This window comes from Manis javanica, chromosome 11, assembly GCF_040802235.1.
Source record: "Manis javanica isolate MJ-LG chromosome 11, MJ_LKY, whole genome shotgun sequence".
Taxonomy (NCBI): domain Eukaryota; kingdom Metazoa; phylum Chordata; class Mammalia; order Pholidota; family Manidae; genus Manis; species Manis javanica.
Window position 1 is genome coordinate 37,877,933 of NC_133166.1, and position 24,570 is coordinate 37,902,502.

The 24,570-nt window shown below is 51.9% G+C and overlaps 2 protein-coding genes across 2 annotated transcripts in view; both read left to right on the forward strand.

The window, feature by feature from the left end:
- Positions 1 to 2,785: 2,785 nt before the first annotated feature.
- Positions 2,786 to 5,413, forward strand: MYOD1 (myogenic differentiation 1). Its single transcript, XM_017672673.3, has 3 exons — positions 2,786 to 3,646; positions 4,134 to 4,212; positions 4,464 to 5,413. The coding sequence occupies exons 1-3, from the start codon at positions 3,017 to 3,019 to the stop codon at positions 4,715 to 4,717; spliced, it is 963 nt and encodes a 320-aa protein (XP_017528162.2). The 5' UTR covers positions 2,786 to 3,016; the 3' UTR covers positions 4,718 to 5,413.
- An 11,634-nt stretch (positions 5,414 to 17,047) lies between these two features.
- Positions 17,048 to 24,570, forward strand: part of KCNC1 (potassium voltage-gated channel subfamily C member 1) — a 43,647-nt gene continuing 36,124 nt past the window's right edge. The window contains exon 1 of the mRNA XM_017672672.3: positions 17,048 to 18,692. Within this exon, the coding sequence (XP_017528161.1) occupies positions 18,123 to 18,692 (570 nt within the window). The 5' untranslated portion in view covers positions 17,048 to 18,122. The remainder of the gene's footprint in view (positions 18,693 to 24,570) is intronic.

Sequence of the window (24,570 nt, forward strand, 5' to 3'; positions counted from 1 at the left end):
GGCAAGAGTAGAAGTAAAGAGAGAACCAAGAGGGTACTGTGGTCATCCAAGCTAGCATGTGGGGGCTTAGCTCAAGATAATGATGCTGGGATGGAGAGCCTTGAGAGGTGTCTTAGAGGTCAAGTGGACAGGTCTTCCACATGCCCAGACCTCCCCTCTGAACTCCAGCCTCATGAATCCCTTGCCTACTCGACCTCTCCACCAGGATGTTGAACACATAATTCAAATTTTGCCCCAGCCTGGACTCTACATCTGCCAACTGCAAAGCTGCTCTTTTCCAGCCCCATGCTTCCAGCAGTCATCCTTAACTCCCCTCTTGTCTCACTGCCCACATCCAATCATGAATAAAGCTTGCTGGTTCCATCTTCAAAATGCATCTGGAATTCAACCACGTTTAGCCATCCGTATTGCGGCCACCCAGATCTGAGCTGTCATCACCACCTACTTGGATTATTGCAATAGCCTTCTAACTGGTCTCCCTGCTTCTGCCATTGCTCTCCAAAACCAACATGCTCCTGTTAAAATGCACATTGGTTGATGACATTCTTCTCTTCTGCTCAAGCCCTCCAGTGGCTTTCCGTCTCAGATACAGATCCTTTGCTCCCTTTTTGACCCCATCTTCCACCACTCTCCCACTTGCTCATTCTACTCCAGGCAAACTATTCTCCTTGTTGCACTTTAGTTCTGACAAACACAGACCTGTCCAAAGACACATGCTCTTCCCTCTACCTGGCTCCAAATATCTGTTTCTGCCCTCCCTTCACTCTGATCTTGGATCAAATGTAATCAGTCCAGAGAGCCTTCCCTGACCACTCCATGTAATGAAATAATTATCACCTTATTCCCTTGCCTTGCTTTATTTTTCTTCATAGAACTTGTAACCTCCTGATAGCACATATTTTCTTTTCTGTTTATTGACTGTCATTCTACCCTACAATGTAAGCACTATGAGAGCAGGGGCTTGATTTTGTTCATTGCTGGTATCACCAACACCTAGACCAGCACCTGGCACATAGTGGATGCTCCCTAATATGTGTTGAATGAATACATGAAAGTGGTGTTATGAGTGAAGAGAGGTGAGCACTTCATGAAGGGGGATCTTTGGCACTTCTATGAGTGGCAGAGAAGTGAAGGCAGGGCTCCAAAGGACCCCTCTATCTGCAGGGATGGCCTGAGGGCCAGTTAGGACCACTTCTAAAAAGCAGTGGGAAAGGCACGAAGCTCTCTCTTGCTTTTATCTGTGGGCTCCAGGAGAAGAGACCCAACAGGGGTCTCTGGTCCAAGGGGCATCTCTAACCAGAGTGCTGATAGGAAGGTGTGGACTAAGGATTCAGGAAGAGGTTGAGAAGCCCGTGGGGTTGGGGTGCTCAGGACTTTCACAGGGATACAGACATCCCCTAGGGTGGATGCCCCCTACCTCTATTCCCAGTCACTCCAGTGGGCCTACTGGGAAGAAACACATCTGGGGCCTCTGCAAGAGTAAACCCTGAGACTCCATGGGCCTCTGTCAGGGCTCGGTGCCCCAATCAGCAGCTAGGAAACCCTAAGGGAGCGCATGGCTGGACTATGACAGCGACAGAAACAAGCTCTCTTGCTAGTACAGCCTTGAACCTTGGACTGAGAGCCTCCACGTCTTTGGCCTCTTTAGATCTACACCACCACCACAGTCACTCCAAGAGACCTCTGTTTTTATCCCCAAATTTTCAAAGTGGGGAAATAGGCTCAGAAGGCGGCAACATGACTTTTGCAAAATCACACAGGAAACCGTGGAGTCTGGATTTGAACTTAGGTTACTGGTCTTCGAACTCCTCTCTCAGGCTCCACTCGGAAATGGGGCTCTCAAGCCGAGTCTGGGGTTCAAGCTTTGCACAGTCAATTTTCCTGGCGCAGCACTCCGCGAAGCAGAGGCAAGCCCAAAGCACACGTACTTTTCTTCCCAGCTGAAGAGGGACCTCGACCTAGACGGGCACTGGACTCCCTGCTGCTGAAACGCACAGGTTGAGGTCTGTAGGAGTTCGCTTCCCCGCCTCCAGGCTGGGGAAGAACCTGAGTTTGGAGAGATTGTACGAACGTCAGCAGCGATCCTCAACTCCTGATAGATGCTGCTGGGTTTCTAAGCTTCTTGGGAAGATGGGCTGGGCCTGTGGGCCTCTGAACGACTCCTGGGGCATAAACTGGCCATGTGACACTGCCACCACGTCCAGTTTGTCTCACGTTCTCCCACTTATACTTTGCATATATTTTTGCGCGTTTCTCTGCTTCTGACTCTAGCTTCCTGTGCTATCTAAATGTCTCTCAACCTCGGGTATATATCTCTCACCCTCTCACTCAGCTCTGAGTGAGTCTCTGCCGGATTGCCATGTGTCTCTCCAGATCTCTCCCGATCTGATTTCTACTCCTACTCTGCTGCTAGTTCCTCCACAAACCAGAGTACAGAAGGGGGCCAAAGTGAGCTAGGAGAGCTAGGAGGTCAGCGCGCGCGGCCAGAGTTTCACGCGGACACGGAGGGGTCTGGTGCAGGGCTGGTTTGGGAAGAGTGCGCACGGGAGCCAAGTGCAGCAGCTTCGGGCTGTCAGCGGCTGCCTTCCCTCCCAGCCTAGGGAGGGGCCGGAGAGCGCGCGCGCGCAAATGTCGAGGGTTAGGGGGCTGGCCAGTCTCCTGCTCCTGCGGCCACCTTGGGGATCACAAGCTCCTCCCCGCTCTGTTTCTATTGGTCTCAAAGGCCCCCGCCCCCAGCCTCCTGCCTGGGCTTGGGGGCCCTTAAGTTACTACCGGATAAATAGCCCCGGGTCCTGCCATAAAGATAGGGGTGGGGAAGCCCCGGAGCCCTGCGGCTGCTTTCCTCACCGCGGGACAGAACAGGGCGCGGTTGGGGACAGTCGGGTGTACATTCAGCTCCCCAGTACTTTGCTATCCTACGGCCGGGGCTTTGAGCAGCAGAAAGTTTCAGGTAACCCCTGCCTACAGGGTCAGGTGAAGCTGGGACTGCGTCGCCCCCCCAACCCCCCGCCGGGATATGGAGCTGCTATCGCCGCCGCTCCGAGACGTAGACTTGACGGGTCCCGACGGTTCTCTCTGCAACTTTACAACAGCGGACGATTTCTATGATGACCCGTGTTTCGACTCCCCAGACCTACGCTTCTTCGAGGACCTGGACCCGCGCCTCGTGCACGTGGGCGCGCTCCTGAAACCAGAGGAACACTCGCACTTCCCTGCGGCAGTGCACCCGACCCCGGGCGCCCGCGAGGACGAACACGTGCGCGCGCCCAGCGGGCACCACCAAGCTGGCCGTTGTCTACTGTGGGCCTGCAAGGCTTGCAAGCGCAAGACCACTAACGCCGACCGCCGCAAGGCCGCCACCATGCGTGAGCGGCGCCGCCTGAGCAAAGTCAACGAAGCCTTCGAAACGCTCAAGCGCTGTACGTCTAGCAACCCGAATCAGCGGCTACCCAAGGTGGAGATCCTGCGCAACGCCATCCGCTATATCGAAGGCCTGCAGGCGCTGTTGCGCGACCAGGACGCCGCGGCCCCTGGTGCCTCCGCTGCCTTCTATGCGCCTGGCCCGCTGCCCCCGGGCCGCGGTGGTGAGCACTACAGCGGGGACTCGGACGCATCCAGCCCGCGCTCCAACTGCTCTGACGGCATGGTAAGGCCAGGACCTTGGGCTAGAGGAGAAGTAAGGGTAGCTCTTGTTTTATCTGGGACATGTTTCCGAGGGCAGGGAGCTGGTCCTCGAGGTTCAGGGTTGGGCGGGGTACCTTCGCCGGAGTGGACCCCTGTGTCCTGGGCAGCTGTCACTGGGGTGACCTACCTAGTGGTTTTGGGAGCACCTGGGACTGATGTCATCCACCGGTTTGGGAGGAGCTATTAGAACACTGCTGTGCCAACAGGAAGATCCGATTTTTCTCCACTTAACTCTACTTCCAAAATGCAGATTTATGGTGACTGTCAGCCCTCTATTTGGCCTGGCATGCTGCAGACTTCACCTGCCTACCTCTAGCCCCCAACCAGGACAGACACGGGGCCGGATCTCTCTCTAAAACTTAGGAAGTTGGGGAGGAGTTTGCTATAGGTAGTGATGCTCCTGCCCCCGCGGTCCCTAGGCTTGACTCGGTCGCACTTGCCTTTTGCAGATGGACTACAGCGGACCCCCGAGCGGTGCCCGGCGGCGAAACTGCTACGATGGCACCTACTACAGCGAGTCACCCAGTGGTGCGTACTCCACCTCCTTTGCATGTTGCTCTTTGGGCTGTCTTGGCTTTCCTCTATCTAGCAGCGCCACCCTCTCGGCCCCCATCCTGAGAGATGATACAGCTAAGTGTGTCGTTGCCTCTCTTTTTGTCCCGCACTCTCGCTGGATTCTCCCGGACTCTGGCAGGCCCTCAGTTTTCCGTCTGCTACTAAAGGTGGGAGACCTGTCGGCGGCTGAACCCCTGCATACTAACCTATCCCTCCCCGCGCAGAACCCAGGCCCGGGAAGAGTGCTGCGGTGTCGAGCCTTGACTGCCTGTCCAGCATCGTGGAGCGCATCTCCACGGAGAGTCCCGCCGCGCCCGCGCTTCTGCTGGCGGACGCGCCGCCACGGTCGTCTCCCTGCCCCCAAGAGGCGGCCGCCCAAAGCGAGGTCGAGCGTGGCAGCGCCCCCACCCCTTCCCCGGACGCCGCCCCGCAGTGCTCCGCGGGCGCGAACCCCAACCCGATCTACCAGGTGCTCTGAGGGATTGGGCAGCTGCATCCGAGGGCGCAGCTGCTCATCTGACCAAGGGATGGTGCCCCTAGGGTCCCTCGCCCCCAACAAATTGAGCTTAAATGTTAACCCCCGCCTCCCAACCGCGCTTTAAAAGCGTACCCCTCTTTGAGGTAGAAGAAGCGGGCGAACTCATGTGCTATTCTGCCTCTCGCACCCCAGGGCAAGGACACAGTCCTTTTTTTCCACGCAGTACCCTTCCCTGAGACCCGCTGAGTGGCCGTTAGGTGTTCCACCTCGAGCAGAGCTGATCCTTGAGGGGCCAGGCCCTTCTGCAGCTAGCCCCCTACGGGGTAGGGGCGTGGGAACCGTGCAGAATAAGCCCCGCCCCTGGACGCCCGGGTTCCTTCAGGGGGCGTGGCCTCCCCTTTAAGGAGCCCTGGTGATCTCTTTCCCACGGTCTGTGAGGTGCGTCCAGCTCCAAGGGTAGCAAGAGTAACGGTAACCACCCCCACCCCTACCCACTTTCAGGACCACTTTTTGTAATACTTTTGTAATCTATTCCTGTAAATAAGAGTTGCTTTGCCAGAGTAAAAGCCCCTAGGGCTGTATTTATCTCTGAGGCATGGTGTGCGGTGCGACAGAGACTTTATACGTTAATACTGCAGGCGGGCGAGCCGCCGAAGCTCGCTCAGGTGTTCGAAATAAAGACGCTAATTTATAGTGCTGCGGCTCTGGCTTTCCCTCGGGGGCGAGGCATGATTTTTGAACCGGGAGGAAAATCTTCAAACTGGGCCAGCTGTTCTGCAGCGACCCCTGTATGCAGCAGACAGATTGCAAGGAGGAAGCCTCGGACCTATGGGAAGAGAGGGAATGCGTGTCTGTCTCCAGTCTGTGCGGAGGTTCCCCGACCACGACGTGCACCACCACACAAGTCAGTGGTACTCATGTCAGGATGTATATTAGAATGATCTGAATAGTTAGGGGAAAAAAAAGGTCCATGCCTGACCTGACCCCCTAGAAATTCTGATTTAATTCAAATACCTGGGACCAGTTTTTCTCCTCAAAATCTCCCCAGGTAATTCTGAAGTGTGTGCAAGGTTGAGAATCACGCCTCTCCATACATACAAAGTGAACCTGTGTGTGGTGTCCAGAGGAGTCACTGGAAAGTAATGGCCCCAGGTGCCACTTGGTATCCTCATGGGTACAGAGGATTGATAAAGTGCTCAGAGCATTATGAGGAAACACTAAAAGAGTGTGATGAGGCCTTATAAGCAGTATGGTATTTACAGTCTTAATAATAAGTGTAATCACAGGGGACAGCAGAGAAGGCCAGACAGGCACAGACGCCTCTACCCAGCCAATAACCCAGCACTTAGAACATCCCTGCACTATCAGAACTCACAGAGGGGAAGAAGCCCAGAACCTGTGAGGAGAGGGCCAGTGCAAACCTGCATCACCGCAGGTGCCATCAGAGCTCTCACAGAGCTGTAAACACTCTGACAGCAGAAGAAGCATCCCTAAGTTAGCCAGGATGCTAGGGAGGGCCTCCTGGAAGAGATGTCATTTGAGCTGTCTTGAGAAACACGAGAAGACCACACACTCACAATCCCCACAGACCCATGCATAGCCACAGGGGAGAGAACGTACATGTGCGCGCATGCGCACACACACGCTCCCCTAGAAGGATGGCCTGGAGAAAGTTCTTCCCCATTCACATACTGCCCCACACCCCAACACATGTACACTTGCACCAGGACTGAGGTCCTGCATCCTACATCCACCCTGAAGACGCTTTTTTCCTGAAAACCCAAGAGGCCCACTTTCAAGGGCTCTGCTTCCCAAGTGCAGGAGCTCTGGGGAATGCAAGTAAGAAGTGATGCCAGAAGGAAAAGCCTCATTACATGTCTGAGGATCTGCTGTGTGCTCTCTCCAACACAGGGTCCTTGAGGAGCTACCCAGAGCTGTTCTGTTACTAATGTTCGGGCTGCTTCCCAGATGTGCCTTGGGTTCTTTGCACTCCTTTGAGACCCTTTGGAGCTCATTCATGAATTCATTCATTCAGCAGATGCCAGGTCCTATGCTGGGTGAAAACAGACCAGTGGACATGATTCCTAACCTCAAGAAACACCCAAATATTCACAAAGACTGGATCTTTTAGCAGCTGGTTATATCATGATGAACTAAGTATTATAATAGGGGTGTATGTGGTGGAGGAACACAGTAAGAACAGAAGGTATAGACAAGCACATAAGCCCAAATAAGAATCTTGAAGTAGTTGGGCAGGAAAGAGGAGCCAAAGAAGGGTGCTCCAAGCTAAGGAACAGCAAGTGCAAAGACCCAGAGGTGACAGAAAGCAAAATGTGCCTTCATAAAATTAAAAATACTCACAGGGAGGAGCCAGAGGTGAGATGGGGAAAAGGCAGAGGCAGGGCCACAATGAACCTCAGTTGGGATTTATCTTGAGGGCAACACGGAGTCATAGAGGAATGTAACCAGAGGAAGGATACAAATAGATCTGTATTTTAGAAAGGCCATTCTGGGCTGGCAGAATGAATAGGAAGGAATTAGACTTGAGCAGGAAGACTTGTCAGGGTTGCCCAGAGGAGACATGATGTGGTTTGAAGTGGGGTTGTGACTAGGGATGTGAGAGAAAACATAGGAGTGGAGAAGAGTTTTGCTATCCTTTGACAAAGGATAGGTGTTGACAGTACAGTGGAGAACCTTGTGGGTATAGTCCCTACCCTCACATAACTTAAAATCCCCTGGCAAAATAGCCATTAGACAAAGAACCAAAGGAATAAATAATGTAGTGTTATAAATGGTAAGAAATGCTTTAAGGAAACACAAAGGGTGCATGGAGAGATAACAAAGGGGCATGAGAAATAACCCCATGAAGAGGGAGGAAGCAGAGTTTCTTCACCAAGGGAACCAATGACAATTATGAAGAAGGCACCCATAGCCTCTAGGGTTAGAAAAAAGTGTCCCTTCTTTCCCGAGGACACTGCTCTGCACCAGGGTTCATTGCTAGGCAAACGGAGAGCAGGCTGGACTTCAGTCCCCACTCACATCTCAGCCAGGTGCCCTTGTTCTGCAAAGTTGTTGACAGAGCCTTGTGTGTGGAGGCCCTTAGGAAGTGAGGTGAAAGGCGTAGCCAGGGCTGACTTCAGGCTCTGGTTTGCTTTGCAGTGGGCGGTGGGGCCTCTGTAGAGATGGAGACCTCAGGGAAGAAGAGGCAGGTATGGGGACAGATTTAGTTCAGTACACTTCCAATGCAAGTGACAGAAAGTTCAAACTAGCTTAAGCCCCGGGGAGGGGGCAGGTATTGGAAAGACATGGGACAGGCCACATGTGGAAGCAGTGCCACAGCACCACAGCACCCATGGGCCTGGAGAACAGGGCCCAGAGCTGCTCGTACTCTGCCACGCATTCCTCCTCCTGTTTCTACTTGGCTTTACTCTCTCCTCACCCATAGTGCTTTTCTCCAGAAACTCAGGGATTACCTTAGATCTCACCATTAAACTCCAGTTAGAAAATTCCCGGGAAAGAGCTCTAACTGGACCAGCCGACATCATGAGTCAGGACTTGAACCCAGGCAGAGAGGTTCCAAACTGTCCTCTTAGGTGCTTTGCCCTGTAGCATCTGCAGAGGAAGTGGGGAGAGAGGAAGGGAAAGAAGTCAGGAAGGAAGTGGGCAGCTGGAGACTGGATCACCCCGTGGGTGATGGGATTTGAAGTCCCTTCCTGGCCAGTCCCTCACCTCAGTTCCCTGAGTGGTGAGGATGTCTAGCTGAGCCCAACTCCACTGGCAGCATAGATGACACATGCCTTGCTCTTGAGGCCATTTTTACCTGCTAAGGAAACACTGGGCCGTGCCCTCCATAGGGACACATGCGTATATCCCTACATGCGTGTGCTCATGCAACAGCACAGGTGTGTGTCAAGCACACTACCAGAGGCTGAGGGACCTTGAAGCTAATGAACTCTGAGTTTCAGGCCCCTTGCACAAGCCCCTCCTGAGGCCTGGGAAAGGCCTAGAAATATGTTAACATACTCTGGTTTCTTTTTTATTTTGCCAAAGTAAATTATTTTAGCCAATTGGTTATGATCACTCTTTCTATTCTGACTTCCCTCTTGTATTGGATGGCATTCATGGACATGCTGGGTCCAATCTGAAGGTATATATATTGTTTGTATTTAATTGAGTATGTTTTAAATAAGAAATATAGAACAAAAGCAATAATGATGAACAATGAAATAAAGTGATTCTGACATGGATAAGACAATTGTACCCCAAAATATATTTAGATCATATTGAAAAGCAGTTTATTTTTTTTAAAAAACACTGCTTCCCCTCACTTCCTCCTCTCATCACCTGATTACTTCTCATGTCCATTGTTACCTCTCAATGCATCCTTTGCTTTTCCTTAAAGCATTTCTCACCATTTGCAACTTTTGAATAGAATTATTAAGACTCTTGCATCGTTTGATAATCCAGTCAATGAATAAAGGGTGAATTACGTCAACACATGGGGAAAAGATTTAAATTTTTTGCTGGTCTCACACAATACTAACTTCAACAAAGACAGAATAAAAATAAAAAATGCTACTCTCACAAGACATCAACATCAACAAACTTTTTAATGAACACTGCCAATTTGAAAACATTGAAATTTAATTGCTATACAAGAAAATTCAAAATACTTGAACTTTTACAGTTCACAGATGAGAGAAACTTGATGGAGTTTTCTCCAACTCTGACACCAATCCTAAAATTGTACATGACATTTACAACAGAGTGGTGAACCTGAAAGAAGCTTTCTTAGATTATCAGTGAAACAAAACAAGTTCTGATCAACCATGTTGAGGAAAGACTGAATTACCTCTCAATTCTCTGCATGGAAAAAGATATTCTACAACCATTGTGACATGAAGAGGCAACTAAAAAATACGCAGCATGATGCAGTGGAGAGGCATGGACAGGCTGGAAAGGCAAGAAAAAAGAGCAAAAAGAAAAGGGCAAAAGGATAAGGAGATGAGGAGGGAGGTAACGATGAAAATGGTAACAGTGCTAATGATGAACCAGTTGGTTAACAGCTCAATTTTTCCTCATTTACAAAACACTTAAATCTTCTATACACGTCTATTATTAAAGGGAAAAAATTAAAATGTGAGGCTGTGTAATGTATGTTTTTATATCATTCAGGCTCATTTTTATATAATTTTTTTTCAGGCAACATTTAACAGCAAGTTTTAATTCATATAAAACTTCCACAGTAGCAGGGGAGTGGGTCCCAGATCATGTCAGTGGCTACACAATTCCTAGGCTTAAATCCTGGCTGTGCCACTGACCAACCTGATATCTTGGGAAAGTGACTTAACCCATCTGGACTTGGGTTTTCTCTCTGCATAACAGATGATGAATTTAAAAGGTATATACCAGTTCTGAAATTTTTCAATAATTAAAGAATTAAATGATGGCTATAATCATTTAATTGAAACATTTCAGAGAAAGAAAAAGATAATTATATAGATCTTTTACTGATTAGAAAACTGGAACCATGACAAACTGAGCTTTATCTGGGCATTAGCAAATTATTTATAACTTCCTTGTTTATCAGTCTTTCTTGTACTTTTCCCAATTTCTTATTTACATATAATTCACACACTGCAAAATCTACCCTTTTAATGTGTCCAGTTCAGTGCTTTATACTATTTCACGATGTCGTGCAAGCATCACCACTAATTCCAGAACATTTTCATTATTTCCAAAAGAAACTCATACCCATTAGCAGTCACTCCTCATTGTCCTTCCTCCCTGCAGCTGGTGGCAACCACTAATCTATTTTCTGTCTCTATGGACTTGCCTATTCTGGATATTTCACATGAATAGAATCATACTCTGTGGTCTTTTATGTATGCTTCTTTGACTTAGCATACTATTTTCAAAATTCATCTATGTTGAAGCATGTGTCAATATTTCATTTCTTTTTATAGCCGTGTGGATAGATCACATTTTATCTGTCTGTTCATCAGTTGATAGATATCTAGGTTTCTTCCATATTTTAGCTATTATGATTAATGCTGCTGTGAACATTCATGCATGGGTTTTTGTGTAAACATATGTTTTAAATTCTCTTGGGTATATACCTAAAAGTGAAACTGCCAGACATATCATATCATGACTCCATGCTTACATTTTAAGGAACTGCTCTTCTCCAAAGCAGCTGCAGCATTTTACATTCCTATCAGTGAAGTACGAGGGTTCCAATTTTTGTACATCCTCCACAACACTGTTACTGTTTGTCTTTTCATTCTAGCCATCCTAGTGGGTGTGAAGTGGTATCTCACTGTGGTTTTGATTTTCATTTCCCTAATGACCAATGATGCTGAACATCTTTGTGAGTGTTTATTGGCCATTTGTGTATCTTCCCTGGAGAAATGTCTATTCAAATCCTTTGTCCATCTTAAAATTAAGTTGCCCTTTTATTGTTGAGTTGTAAGAGCTCTTTTACTAGACCCCTATCAGATATATGATTTGTGAATATTTTCTCTTATTCTATGGGTTGTCTTTTCATTTTCTTGCTAGTGTCCTTTGAAGCACAAAGGATTTTTCTTTATTTTGATGGAGTACAATTTATATATATTTTCCTTTTGTTGCCTGTGTTTTGGGCATCATAGTGAAGAAACCATAACCTAATCCAAGTAAGAGTTTTATAGTTTACATCCTGTATTTAGGTTTTTTTTAAATCAAGTTTTCATTCCTTTTTCTATATGGTGTGACGAAGGGATCCAACTTCATATTCTTTTGATGTAGACATCCTATTGTCCCAGCTATTTGTTGAAAGACTGTTCTTTCCCCCATTGAACAGTCTTGGCATACTTGTCAAAAATGAATTGACTGCAAATGTATGGGTTTATTTCTAGGCTCTCAATTTTATTCCATTGATCTATGTGTCTATTCTTATGCCAGTGGCATGCAGTCTCAATTATGTAGCTTTGTAGTAAGTTTGGAAATGGGGAAGTGTAAAGCTGTCAACTTTGTTCTTCAAGATTGTTTTGGCTATTTTGGGTTCCATGCATTTCATGAGCGTATCTTTAAGTAGCTCTGTCCTGGTGGTATTTTCAGTAGCCACAAACCTTGTCTAGTACAGCCTGGGAGCTTTAAATTGGCATGGAAATTTAAAGCAGGTTCTTGTGGTTACACAGAAAAGTAGTTGGTGATTTTTTCATATCCAGACATCTTTGATGCAGCCTTAATAAAATAAATATGGTTTTCTTAATTGAACACATTCTATAATTGCCAAAATTTTTTACCTGTTTCTGTTGGCATTATGAATGCTTCCAAGTAAATATAACTTAATCTGAAAGTATTATGTAGATGTGTCAGGAAATTAATACTATTAAGCTTTTTTTCTGTTTTTTCTTGTTTATAGTATTTTCAGCATTCTGAATTTCACATTTGGTCTTGATTTCTTTTCTAAGAATAAATATTCAATTTTGTACCCAAATTTTTATTCTTTTTAAAAAGGTGTAACCCTACAAATATCTAAACTTCAGACCTCTCAAAACCCAGACCAACCCTGGACATTGCCAAGCAGGCTTACCTGCAGGATGACTCCCACACAGGTGCCCACCAGGTGCACACACAGGAGAACCCACAGGCTCCCATCAAGGGGTCACAGAGGGAAGAAAACCCTGGGGACAGCCACACATCTCCAGCTGCTTCCGGGAGGAGAACTCAGTGGATGCTGCCTAGTCCTAATGGGAACACCCTTGCAGAAGTGCCTGCACCCACCTGTCTCCCTACACATATGCATCCTGACTATCCACATGCACCCTTCACCACAGCCACCATCTCTTCCCACCTCCTGACCTCCCTCCTGCAACCAGCAACAAGAGACTACAGGACCCCATCTTCCCAAAGCCAGGCCTAGGGAGGGCTGACATGACACTCTGCCTCCTGGGCCACCATGACATGCCGAGGATGGACATTGCTAAGGAATGGCAGGAGCCTGTGAGAGAGATGTGGATAAGGACTGGTCACTGAGGGCTTGTAGCAGGTGGGCAGTCTGAAGGAGGGGAGAAAAACAAAGGAGATGAAGTTAAATGAGAGGTACAGTCTCACTTGATTCTATGAAATAGCATTACCTTTGTACAGATGAGGAAACAGAAGCCCAGAGAGAAGTGAATAGTTTACACAGCCAGTAAGTAGCAAAATGGGATTTGTAACCAGATTTCTTTAGATCAGTGGTTCTCTCAACTGAAGGAAATTTTACCCCCACCAAGGGACATTTGGCAGTGTCTTGTAGACCTTTTGATCATCCCATTTGGGGAAGGGGTTCTACTGACATCTAGTGGGTAGAGGTCAGGGATGTTGCTAAACATCCTGAATAGACAGTACAGCCCCACAGCAAAGGATTATCTCATCCAAATGTCTACAGTGCAGAGATGGAGAAACTCTGGTCTAGCACTTCCCAGAGTATTCTTTCCCTGACCCCATCTAGACTTCTCCTGGCCTAAGAGATCTGGGATCCACTTGTTCAGGGGTTGTAGGAAGGAACAGCTACATACCCTATCCCATTCCGAGGTTAGGTGCCAAGATCCATGCCAAAGCTACAGACCCGATGGCCATGGTCACCATTTTTCCACTATGGCACCTCTACATTCATGCTCCCTGTCCGTTGGAGAGAGGAGTTCTGGCCTTGGGGAGAAGATGCCTGTCTATTCCACTGCTTCCATCCTCACCCTCAAGTCTACCTACCCTGTCTGGGGCCGCTTAGGTTAGTTTCCAGGTGTGGCCACAAGATGGCACCCCAACCCACCAGGAATGCTAAGCAGCTGAACCTGGGTAAACAGCCTGTAGGATATGCCAAGCTGTAGGATATGCCAAGCTGGACTTAGGTCAGCTCCTGGACTGGGCCTGGAGGCTGGACTTGGATCAGTTCCAGAACTAGCAGGACCAGATCTAAGATCTGCAAGTGCCAGGTGTGAGAACATAGGCCAAACTTGGCTTCAGGACACCCTTCACCTTTGTAGAGTCTACTCCCAGCCCCAGCTCATCCTTTATTCCTACCACAGAGTTTACTGGAGCCTAGTGCACCATCCCTTCCAGCCTGAGCAAGAGAAATCTTAGAGCTGAGGTTTAAGGATATAGGGCTTATTATTATTCATTTCTAACAATGAAGAAGCTGAGGCATAGAGAAATTGAATAATTTACCCAAGGTCACAGCTAGTCAACGGTGGAGCTGGGATTTGAACTCAGGCAGCCTGGTCCTAGAGTCTATGTTCTTGACCTCTGCACAATACCACCTCACCAGTAGCTCACTGGCCACCCCTCCCACAAGCCACTGATCCCAGTGACCCTCTGGCATAGGACCACAAGCCTTCCTCTGCAAGGGAGGGTACACATGACTATGAATGAGGAGGAACTGCTCAGAATGGAAAGAAGTGAGAGTCTTGACTGGGCTGAGGGTTTGTGCTTAGTGGTTATGGGTGAGAAGTTAATGCTTGGTCAGAAATTCTTCTTCCCACCCCCATTTCTCTGCAGCATTTTTCTTTCTTTCTGTGTTACCTCTTGGTTTTTCTGGCCTTTCTGCAAATGCCAGCCTTCTTAGAGTGTGAAAAGGAAGTGAGAGGAGGACTTTCATATCCCTGCTTAGAATAGAGAAGGGGGGGCATTCTTTGGGGTCTGGGTTAGGGTGTGTTATCAAGGATCAAGGTGAGAACCCTAAAACGGGACAATGTGGAACAGTTAAGGGACAGCTCCCCTCGCCCACCTGGGAGGCTTCTCTCTGAGAGTGTGATGGATCCCCTTTCACCACGTTCCCCTTCCCTCCAGCCCTCCCTGCCTCTTTCTCTAGTACACCCTTCAGGGCCAGGCATGACCAGAGCCCCCTAATCAGTCAGCCTTCCCCAGCTAGCAGCCATTTGCCTCTCTCTGTCTACCTCTCTACTGCCTCTCTACCTGTTTCTCCCCACCAGCTGGGCACACATCAGCTCCGGATTATCACTCGCCATGGGGTGGTAGCCTGAATGAGCTCTGCACTGACTCCCTGAGAGACCCTGGGTTAGTCCTGCCCCCCGAATCAGCCTGGATTAAGGCTCCAGACTCTCATGGCCTCTGGACTAGGATCACAGCCCCTTGCCTGGCCTTTCTCAAATCATCTAGCCCACTATGTTCTGGGCACTGTGGAGGAAGCAAGCAGAAAGCACCTTGGAGGAGCTGGTAGTTCATTTTTAGAGGGAGCTATAGTGAAGGCTGGGGAACAGTACTCTGACCCCATGTGATCGTGCAGGAGAGGAAAGAGGTGAAGCCTCCAGCTGGCAGAATCACAGAAGGCTTCCTGGAGGAGAAGAAGGGCTGGACATCTGGCTGGAAGGAAGAGAAGGTTTGGAGAGGCCTCTCTTTCTTGTCTCTCCCCATCTTGATTTCTCCCCGCTGGGTGTGTGTGTGTCTCCATCTCTCTGTGTCCTTCTGGGGTCTCCATTTCCCTTTTTATCACCTCCTTGGATTGGGGCAGAGCTTTCTGAGAGCCTGTGTCCTGGGGGTCTGAATTTGGACCAGGCTGAGTGTACCAGGTCTGCCTTCCCCATGGTTAGGGAATGGGGCTCACACTGGCCAGGTGAGAGGGATACTCAAAAGCACTCTCATCCCTGAATTACCCTGAGATTCAAGGGAAATAGCTTTTATTTAGATCAATCTTGGAGGATGGAGGTACCATCCTGCCCCAGACTCCAGCCCTCTCTTGGCCTCTGCCCCTCTCTGCCTAACTCTTCCTCTTTCTCCCCTTGTCTTTCTCCCACCCCTCATCTCTTGCTCTGCTCTTACCCCTTTCTGACCCTTTCCACCCCTCCAAATGTTTTTGCCATCACACACAGATTTCCCGGGAGCTGGGCTGGGATTCCTCTGGCCAAGTGAGGAAAGAGAGATGTTTGCAGCTCAGTTTTGTCTCCAGGCCGACAACAGTGTCTGTTGGTCAAAGTTGAGGGACAGCTGTCTGCACAGTTAGCAAGTGCCAACAGGTAAATAAGAGCCTCGTGTCTTCTTAATTAAATCGCCCTCTGGCCAGGCAGCCTTGTGTTCGATTGGGCAGGGCTGGGATCGATAAGCCTCTTTTCCAGTGCAGCCAACCTGGAGCTCAACCTAACCTCCCCAGCCCTCCTCAGACCCACCTGCCTACTTCCCCAACAGCCTGGGAGTCCCTTGAGGGCAGGGTATCTTGTGACCCTATGCCTGGGACAGAGCATGGAAAAAGTAAGGAGTAAAGGAGTGATTGCTTAATTGAGAAAACTAAGGCACTGGCAGCAAACATGGGCCAGAAAAGCTTGGAGGCCCAAACTGCAATCCCCACCGCCAGGAAGGACTGTAAACTGTAGGGATCAGAGCAAACACTGCTCCCATCCAGCTCCCAGACACAGCATCAGCTTACCACCCGGTGCACCTGAAGCCTTACCAGGAAAGGGGGCTTGTCCATGTTCAGTCAGGAACAGTTGCCCCTTCTGACCTCTAAAGAAAGAATGCCCCTTACATGAGATCCTCATCTAGGGATCCCGGGCTGGTGTGGAAGGATCAGTGAGCCGTAATCAGTTTGACAGATAGTGTGGCATTCATGGGAGACTGGGGTCAGACTGTAGTTTTGAAGGGCACAGAGTCATTAAGATGTTTGAAAGCCGTTCGCAGGGGTCGGGGATTATCGGGTTGTTAGTAGAGGGTTTGCAGATAGCAGGTATGTTGCGTATTGGAGAGATGTTATTTTGGAGTCTGTGCAAGAGGAACATATGAAAACATTATGAGGGCTCCAGGTCCGTGCAAAGAATCTGTATTAAAACGTTGCTTGCAGTGGGTCAGTGCTGGATCGGGTCAGACTGGTAGCGGTCGAGGACGTCTCCTTTTGCCAAGTAATCAAACAGTCCCTAGTTTGGAGGGAGAGGAGCGGGTGCCGACGCCCTTCTCACCTCTGTCTGACCCCGGGGCGCAAGCCTAGACGTCTCCTGGAGCCCCCGCCCATCGAGTGGCGCTCCCCGAGGGCGGAGCGTCGGCGGGTCCCCCTGTTGCAGCAGGAGCTATGCAGGGCGGGCGCCCCCAGCGCCTGGGTTGAGGGAGGCCGGCTTGGCGCGGGGCTGGGAGGGGGGCGCGGAATCGGGGCTTTTTAGGACCCAGCGCGGCGCCTCCCTCCGGGGGCGAGTGCGGCTGCGCGCGCCGTGTGCCCGTGTCCGGAGAGCAGCGGGCTGGACGCGGACCGCGCTAGCTAGCAAGCCAGAAAACGAGCCGAGCAGCAGCCCGGGCGGCAGCAGCGTCGCGGCGGCGGCGGCCGCTCTGCGCTTCGCCTCGCCGGCCGCGCCTCGACGCGCCCGGACCCGCCACCCCCGCCTCCCGGGCCCGACAGCCGCAACCCCCTCTCCTCGGCCGGCAGCGCCGACCGCCTGCCCGAAGCGGTGCGCGGAGCCCGGGGCGCAGAGGCACCGGAGCCAGTGCCCGATAGCCCCGCAGGCGGAATCCAGCTCGGAGAACCCCTGCCCAGCTCCGCGCAGCTCCACAACAGTCCGGGAGCTGTCCCTTCAGCACCGTCGCCGGAGCCCGAGCCTGAGTCGGAGAGCAGCCCAGCGGAGCCCCGGCTCCAGCCCGAGCGCTCCGAGCTCCCCGCGCGCAGCGCTCCGCAGCCACCGCACCGGCCAGCGCCCCGGGTGCCCCTGCCCAGGGGCCCGCCATCTCCTCCGAGAGGCGGCGAGAAGGAGCGAGGAGGGCGGGCGGGCAGGCGCGCCCGCCGCCGGGGGGAGCAGGCAGCCAGGCAGGGAGAGAGGGAGGGGGCCGGAGTCCGCCCCGAGCTCCGAGCTGCAGCCCGGCCGCGCAAGGAGGAAGGCAGCAGCCATCCATCTCCTCCGCGCCGCCGCGGCGACCACCGCACCTCACAGCGCGAGTCTCCCCGAGCCCCTCTCCTCCCCTCCCCCTCACGGGGGCTGGTCTATCTGTCCGGCCCCGGCGGCAGCTGACCTTCCTCCCAAAAGCCCAAAAGCTTTGTGTCGACTTCCCCATTTCCCGCTGAGATGCGGACGGGAGCCCGGCCCCACCAGCACCCCCTTTTCCCACCTCCCGGGGCTCGTAGCTGAGCGCCGCCCCTCCCCCCTCCTCCCTTCCCCTCTCCCTGCCCCTCTCCCCCCCTGCCTCCCCCGCAACCGGACCGGCTCCCTCCCACACCTGGCGCCTAGAGACCCTTGGGATCCCGTGCGCACTCCTCTGAACCGGCACCCGACTAAAAGCGCCCCGAGGGGCTTGAGTCGCTCTCGGGGTGGCCAGAGTCGCGGTCCTCTGTCCCCTCCGACGGCTGGGGGGAGGGGGGAGGAGGCCGCGCGCCCCCCTCCCCGGCGCCGAACCCCCCCTGGCGGCCGCTCCCATGGGTGTCGCAGGGCCGCGCCATGCCTAAGGGGGCGCCGCGATGGGCCAGGGGGACGAGAGCGAGCGCATCGTGATCAACGTGGGCGGCACGCGCCACCAGACGTACCGCTCGACGCTGCGCACGCTGCCCGGCACGCGGCTCGCCTGGCTGGCAGAGCCCGACGCGCACAGCCATTTCGACTATGACCCGCGCGCCGACGAGTTCTTTTTCGACCGCCACCCTGGCGTCTTCGCGCACATCCTGAACTACTACCGCACGGGCAAGCTGCACTGCCCGGCCGACGTGTGCGGGCCGCTCTACGAGGAGGAGCTGGCCTTCTGGGGCATCGACGAGACGGACGTGGAGCCCTGCTGCTGGATGACGTACCGGCAGCACCGGGACGCCGAGGAGGCGCTTGACAGCTTTGGCGGCGCGCCCCTGGACAACAGCGCTGACGACGCGGACGCCGACGGCCCAGGCGACTCAGGCGACGGCGAGGACGAGCTGGAGATGACCAAACGCCTGGCGCTCAGCGACTCCCCGGACGGACGGCCTGGCGGCTTCTGGCGCCGCTGGCAGCCGCGCATCTGGGCACTCTTTGAGGACCCCTACTCATCCCGCTATGCGCGGGTAAGTGACAGCTTACCCATCAGCAGAGTGGGCGGGGAAGGCAGCGACCTTGGTTTCCGAAGGACAGGAGTGGATTCGAGAACTGTCGCTTAGGGAGTCAGAACTGAAAGGGGTGTGTGTGTGTGTGTGTGTGTGTGTGTGTGTGTGTGTGTACATAAGTGTATGTGTATAAGAGAGAGGGTGACTCTTCAAGGCTGACTGGTTTTGTATAATGTAAGATCTTTGTATTTCAGAATTTAATATGTATGAGTGAGTAGGAATGGGTGTGTTTGTGTTTGTGAGTAGATTGTGCATATTTCTGTAAGTGTGGTGGTATGTGTTTGGGTGGATAAAGTATGTAGTGGGAATGAGTGAGCATGTGTGTACATTGAGTGTGCAGGAATGCCTATGCATGCATATGTGTGTCCTTTCAGATGTACACTGTGACGGTATGACCTGCCTTTAGATTTTGGTGTAGGGAGGGAAGATGGAAGCCCTCCACCCAGACCAGGTAAGGGCATCTGGAATCAGACGGGGCCCACAGAAGACAGCTTGCATCCTGGTCTGTTGCTTGAGGTGGACCACCCCTCCCCAGGGAGCAACCTCAAGCCATTCTGAAGAGATAGTCAAGGGGAAATCTTTACGCTAATTAATAGCTTGGTAGCTGGTGTTAGGCTAGGCTGTGGGGAGGCAGTGTGATCCCTCTGTGACCTGTTCCTAGGAACAGAGCCTGTCTCCCTTTCTTGACAAAAGGGGAGGGTGTTGGAGGGGGCCACCGGTCTTAAGGCTTGCTTCCTCTGGGACCTGTCAGGGGCAGAAATGGGGTCTCAAGGGGGACCTGCAAGGAGAAGGTATGAGAGGTGGGTGTGTCTTCATCCACCACTCCTCTTTAGTGACAGCAGCTTGTTGCAGGGAAGAGCACTCTCCTGCTGACCTTGGCCTCTCAGGATCAATTTCCTTATCTGTAAAATGGGAGAGGGGGGTCCACTGAACAGTGAGACACTGGTAGTAGCCACCCATCCTGGAAGAGATATCTCTTGCCTTTGCCAGGCTCTGTCCTTAGAGGCCTGAGCAGAGCCTAAGGCATGAGGGGTAAGGTCAGAACTGGGAATTTAAAGCAGATCTCCCCATCCATAGCCACCCCCCACCCGGCTACCAGATAAACCAGTGCCTCTGCCCCCTCTCCTTTGCTGCTCCCCATCCCTTCTCACCTGCCCACTGGAGTGAGAGGAGGAGGGGGCAGGAGTGTCTGCCCAGCTCCTGAGTATCCGTGGGGGAAGGGGATTGGAGCACTGAGGTGTCCATGGGCAGAAAAGTCTGTGTTTAGGTACAGGCCCAGTAGGTTTGTTACTGATATAAAATACTCAATGTTTTAGCATATGAGGGAGGGGGCAACAGGTCAGAGTCTGATACATTAAATCCTGAAACGTATGTGGGGGTGGGTAACAGGGAGAGAGCCACGCCTCTCATTTTGTCACTGAGGACCCTGCCCAAGGTCACCCAGAGAGCTAGAGGCCAAGCAGGACTACCCAGGTCTCCTTGGACCCCATCCTCCCCTGAGCTGGCCACCAGCTCCCTGCCATCCCCAGAGTGGACTGGGACTCTAGGGGTCTCCCCCACTCCTCTCTCTTGACAGGGGCCACCATAGTCAGGGGATTATGTAACAAGAAACTGTGCCTGAGCTGTGGGAAGGGGCAGGAGGGGGGCTGGGAGGTTGAAAGAGCACATATTGGAGGGGGGCATGCTGGGCAAAGGCCTGTGTTAGAATAGCTGCCCATTCAGCTTATACTTGACCTTGGACAGCATCTTTGCCACCACTGCTACCCCTTGGCCCCAGAAGTAAGGGGTAGGCCCAACTTCCTCATTGTCCTCTCAGCCTCCTGGCTCCCCAGCAAGGGGCTGGGTTCCCCCACCCGACCATTTGGGCTCAGCATTAGGGCTCTGAGCTGTGTCTCTGAGCTTTGGGGTAGGAAGGGTTCCCATGGGGCATGTTCCAGCTCCCTCCCCTGTCCATTTCCTCCCACTGGACATGCCTAGGCTGTGGGATGGCCTTCACCCACACAGCCTTCACCCAGTGCAGGTGAATGGGCTGACTAGTGTGCTTTGGGGTCTTGTTGGTGTACAAAACCTTACAGAAAAGTCCTGACTCTCTTGAACGTTTATTGAAGAGCAGACTCAGAGAGAAAAGCTGGGCAGCAGCAGGGAGCAGGAGGTGGGTTAGAAGGTAGCCCCCCCACCCCAGCCCGTCTATGCCACCTTCTTTCCTCAATAGCTTCGGAGTCGTGCCAATCCCCTTGGGCGATAGATGAAGACACTGAGGTCCACAGGGGGTGGGGCCTGCCCAAGGACACGCAAGAACTGAGGGCAGAGCCCGGATGAGAACCCCGGCTTCCTGCCCCACACCAGGGTGGCCTAGCTGCATTGCGCTGCCTCTCTGCAGCTCGTCTGCGCAGAGATCAGCCAGCTGCCCACCCCCCTCCCCCTCCATCTTTGCTCAGCCGCTGTTGCTGTCACCTTTGTTTACCCCTCCCCCACCTGGGCCTCAAGCCTTCTCAAATTGGTGGGTCAGGATTTAAATTTTTATTTTAGATTCTAGACCAGAATCCTGTATGTGTGTGAAAGAAAAGCCGTATGTGTGAGAGAATCTGTGTAAGAGAAATTCTATGTGGGTGTGAGAGACTTCATGCGTGAGAAAGACTCTTGAGAATAAAATATGTGTGAGACTGTGTGTGTGTGTGTGTGTGTGTGTGTGTGTGTGTGTGTGTGTATGTGTGTGGTGAGACTGACTGTATGACAGAGATTCTGTGAGTCTCTGTATTAGAGTAATTCTATGTAAATGTGAGAAAGACAGATTTTGTGTTTGGAGAGCTGGACCTTGTGTGTGAGAATGAGACTGCGTGGGAGAGAGTGCATATATAAGAGAGATATACTGTATGTGTAAGGGAGATGCTGCCTGTGTGTGAGAGAGTCTTGGGAGTGTGTGAGACATGAGGTGTGTCACTGTATATTGCTGTGTGTGGCAAATGTGAAACTATTGTGAAGCTCTGCATGTGAGGCTGTGTGCATGAGACCATCTGTGTGGGAGGGCTGTCTGTGGGGTAGGGGACCCTATGTGTGACACAGACTGTATGTATGTGAAGCTGTTTTAAAACAGAGACTGTGTGTGAGAACTGCGTGTTTCAGTGTCGCTATATATGCTCATATGTGAGAGAGGCCCTGTGTTGCCTGGGTCTGAGTGTACTTTGAGGAGGATGAAACTCCAGACCAGCTTCCTGCCTGCTGCCTCCATCTCCTGGGAACCCCTGAGCTGCCTTAGTGAGTGGTTTTGCTCCTCATTTCCCATCCTCAATAGAAATACTGCTCTAGCCCAGGCCAGCTGTCGGTGCACAGACCAGGAAGTGAGGCCACTCCCCCACAGGCATTAGCGTTGTTCCTGGAAGAGAGGGGCTACTTGGCTGGGTGGGAGGTTACATCTGAGCTCTTCAAGGGTGGCAGTGCTAGGTGGAGCAGCTGGTTCCCTGGGCCCTCTCCTGGGCTTTCCTGGGCACCCATGCCAACAAGGTGAAGGGTGGGAAGGTGAGCCAGGTACCCCAAATATGCACAAGCAAAGGACGATGATGACACTGTGGTAAGGGCTGTGAAGGGGCTTCCTGGGACCATAAGAGTAAGAATGTCCTAGAAGAGGAAATGCTAGGGCAAGCTTTGAGGGCAAGTAGGAATTAGCCTGGCAGATGGCAGGGGACAGCAGTCCTAGCATGCAAAGCTTTAGAGGTGTGGAAGCTGTTGGGGCTGCCCTGGCTTGAAACCTGCCCTCCTTTCTTCTTTGGGGGCCAGTGCAGCTCTGATGCCCTTGGCTTTTATCTATGATTTGCTTGTTTTCATCAGGTACATTGTTCTCTGTCAGGTCAGGGCCAGTGGTGGTCCCTGTGCTGCAGACCAGAGAGTATCCCTAGTATGTGGTGTGTGTGTGTGTGTGTGTGTGTGTGTGTGTGATGACATCTGTCCCCCAGAACCACTTGACCTTCCAAATGACAAGAAGGTGCCAGTGGTTCCCAAGCTGGGGAAGCCCCACCACCCTGCTGCCCACTTCTCTGATGCCAGGTCCTTCTGCCTTGTCCCCTCCTCTTTGAGACCTGATGCAGCCCTGACTCCTCCTTAGTGACCTGGGAGGAAATTTATATGGTGGCTGGAATGAGGAGCCCAGCCAGGGACTTTCGCTCCTCCCTCGGGCCCCTGCTACAGGGCTCTTGGAGGCTAGGTGTGGCATGGGAGGGACTGGGGACAGCACTGCTATCAGGGACTTCCTAGGCAGCTTGCCCCCTCACCTCAGAGCCTATCCCCCCCACATCAGAGCCCCACTTGGAGCTACAGTAACTTGTGGAGGAGACCCATGAACAGTGGAGAGAGGCTGGGTGAGTTCCCCTCCCAGGTGCCCCCACCACAGTGTGTCCTCCATTCACGGCTCTTCTTCTCAGGTTGCTTTTACTTGTATCTTTGGATGGTTCCTCCAGCCCACCCCAGGTCTGCTCCCAGTAATGAAAATTGTAAACCCGGCATCTCCTGTCAGAGTCTCTCAGCTTCTCCAATGGGCATAATGATAGAATCTGCCTCAGAAGTTTGAGAGAAAAACTAATTGAGGTAATTATATGTGGAGAGGAGAGCCCCAAGTCACAAGGCCGGATGCAGTAAGTGCTCAATAAACATTGGCTGCTGTTATTACTCCCATTGGTTGTATTTTCATTTTACTCCATGACTCTCTCTGGATTCCGTCCTTTACCCTCCGTTTCCAGGTCCACCATCCTGGCTCAAGCCACCACTGTTTTCCTCAGGCCCACCTCTCCAACAGCTCCTGACTTCTCTCCCACCTCCAGCCCTGGCTCCTCTAGGTCATTCTCCACTTTGCAGCCACAAAGGTCTCTAACTCACAAATCTGTTAGCTCACTGCCTTGCCTGCTTAAAGTCCTTTTGTGCTTTGCCAGCCCATACTGTGGCCTCTCAGGCCCTACCTGCCTCTCCAGTCTCCTCTGGCCTGGCTCTCCTCATTTCTCATTGAGCTCCAGCCATCCTGGCCTTATTTCAATTTTTTGCACATTCCAGGTCCCCCTACCTCAGGACCTTTGCATGTGCTGTTCCCTCTGGTTTGTGCAGTCTTTCCTCCTGGTTTGCCCCTCTTCACCCTTCACACCCCACCCCAAACATTGGTGATGCCTTCCCAGACCCCATAGTTTGAGTCAGGGTCCAGAACCAGAGTCGTTCCCTTCAGAGAAACTATTTGATTTATAATAAAATGTTCATTAGCAACCTTGCTTGATTCAAATCTGTCTCCTTCTCCAGACTGTAAGCTTTTTACATACTCAGTATAATAGGGGCTACTATTATGACAGATGAGGAAGCTGAGGCCCAGAGATGCACACTTTCCCAAGGTCACATGTGAGCAGGTTACTAGGAGCAGCTGATTCAGAAACCCAGGTCTTTAACTCCCAGCTCAATGGCCTGGGAATCCGTATCCCCTTCCCAGTGCCTCAGAGTGTTTGGAGTCTGGCACTGTAGGGACAGTAATCTGTGCTCCCTAACTTTGGGCAGAGGCCTGGCATCTGCTAGAAGCTTTGGAGGAGATTGGCTTGAGCCTACTGCAGTAGGAGGTGGGTTGTGTTAGAGGCGGGGAAGGGGGTCTGGTGGGGGATTGTTTTAGGGCCTATTGCCTGGACCGGGAATCTTGGGGCCTCCCAAGACAGCTGAATATAGTGTTATGGCTATTCTGAGCAGTCCCATGACCAGTGTACTTGCTCTGGACCAAAAGGTCAGGGCCTCAAGCCACTGCCTCCCATCAGCCCATGGGCCCAGCTGGCCACCTGCTGGCCTAAGCTTCCCTTCCCTGGGTCCAGGCTTAGTAGAAAAG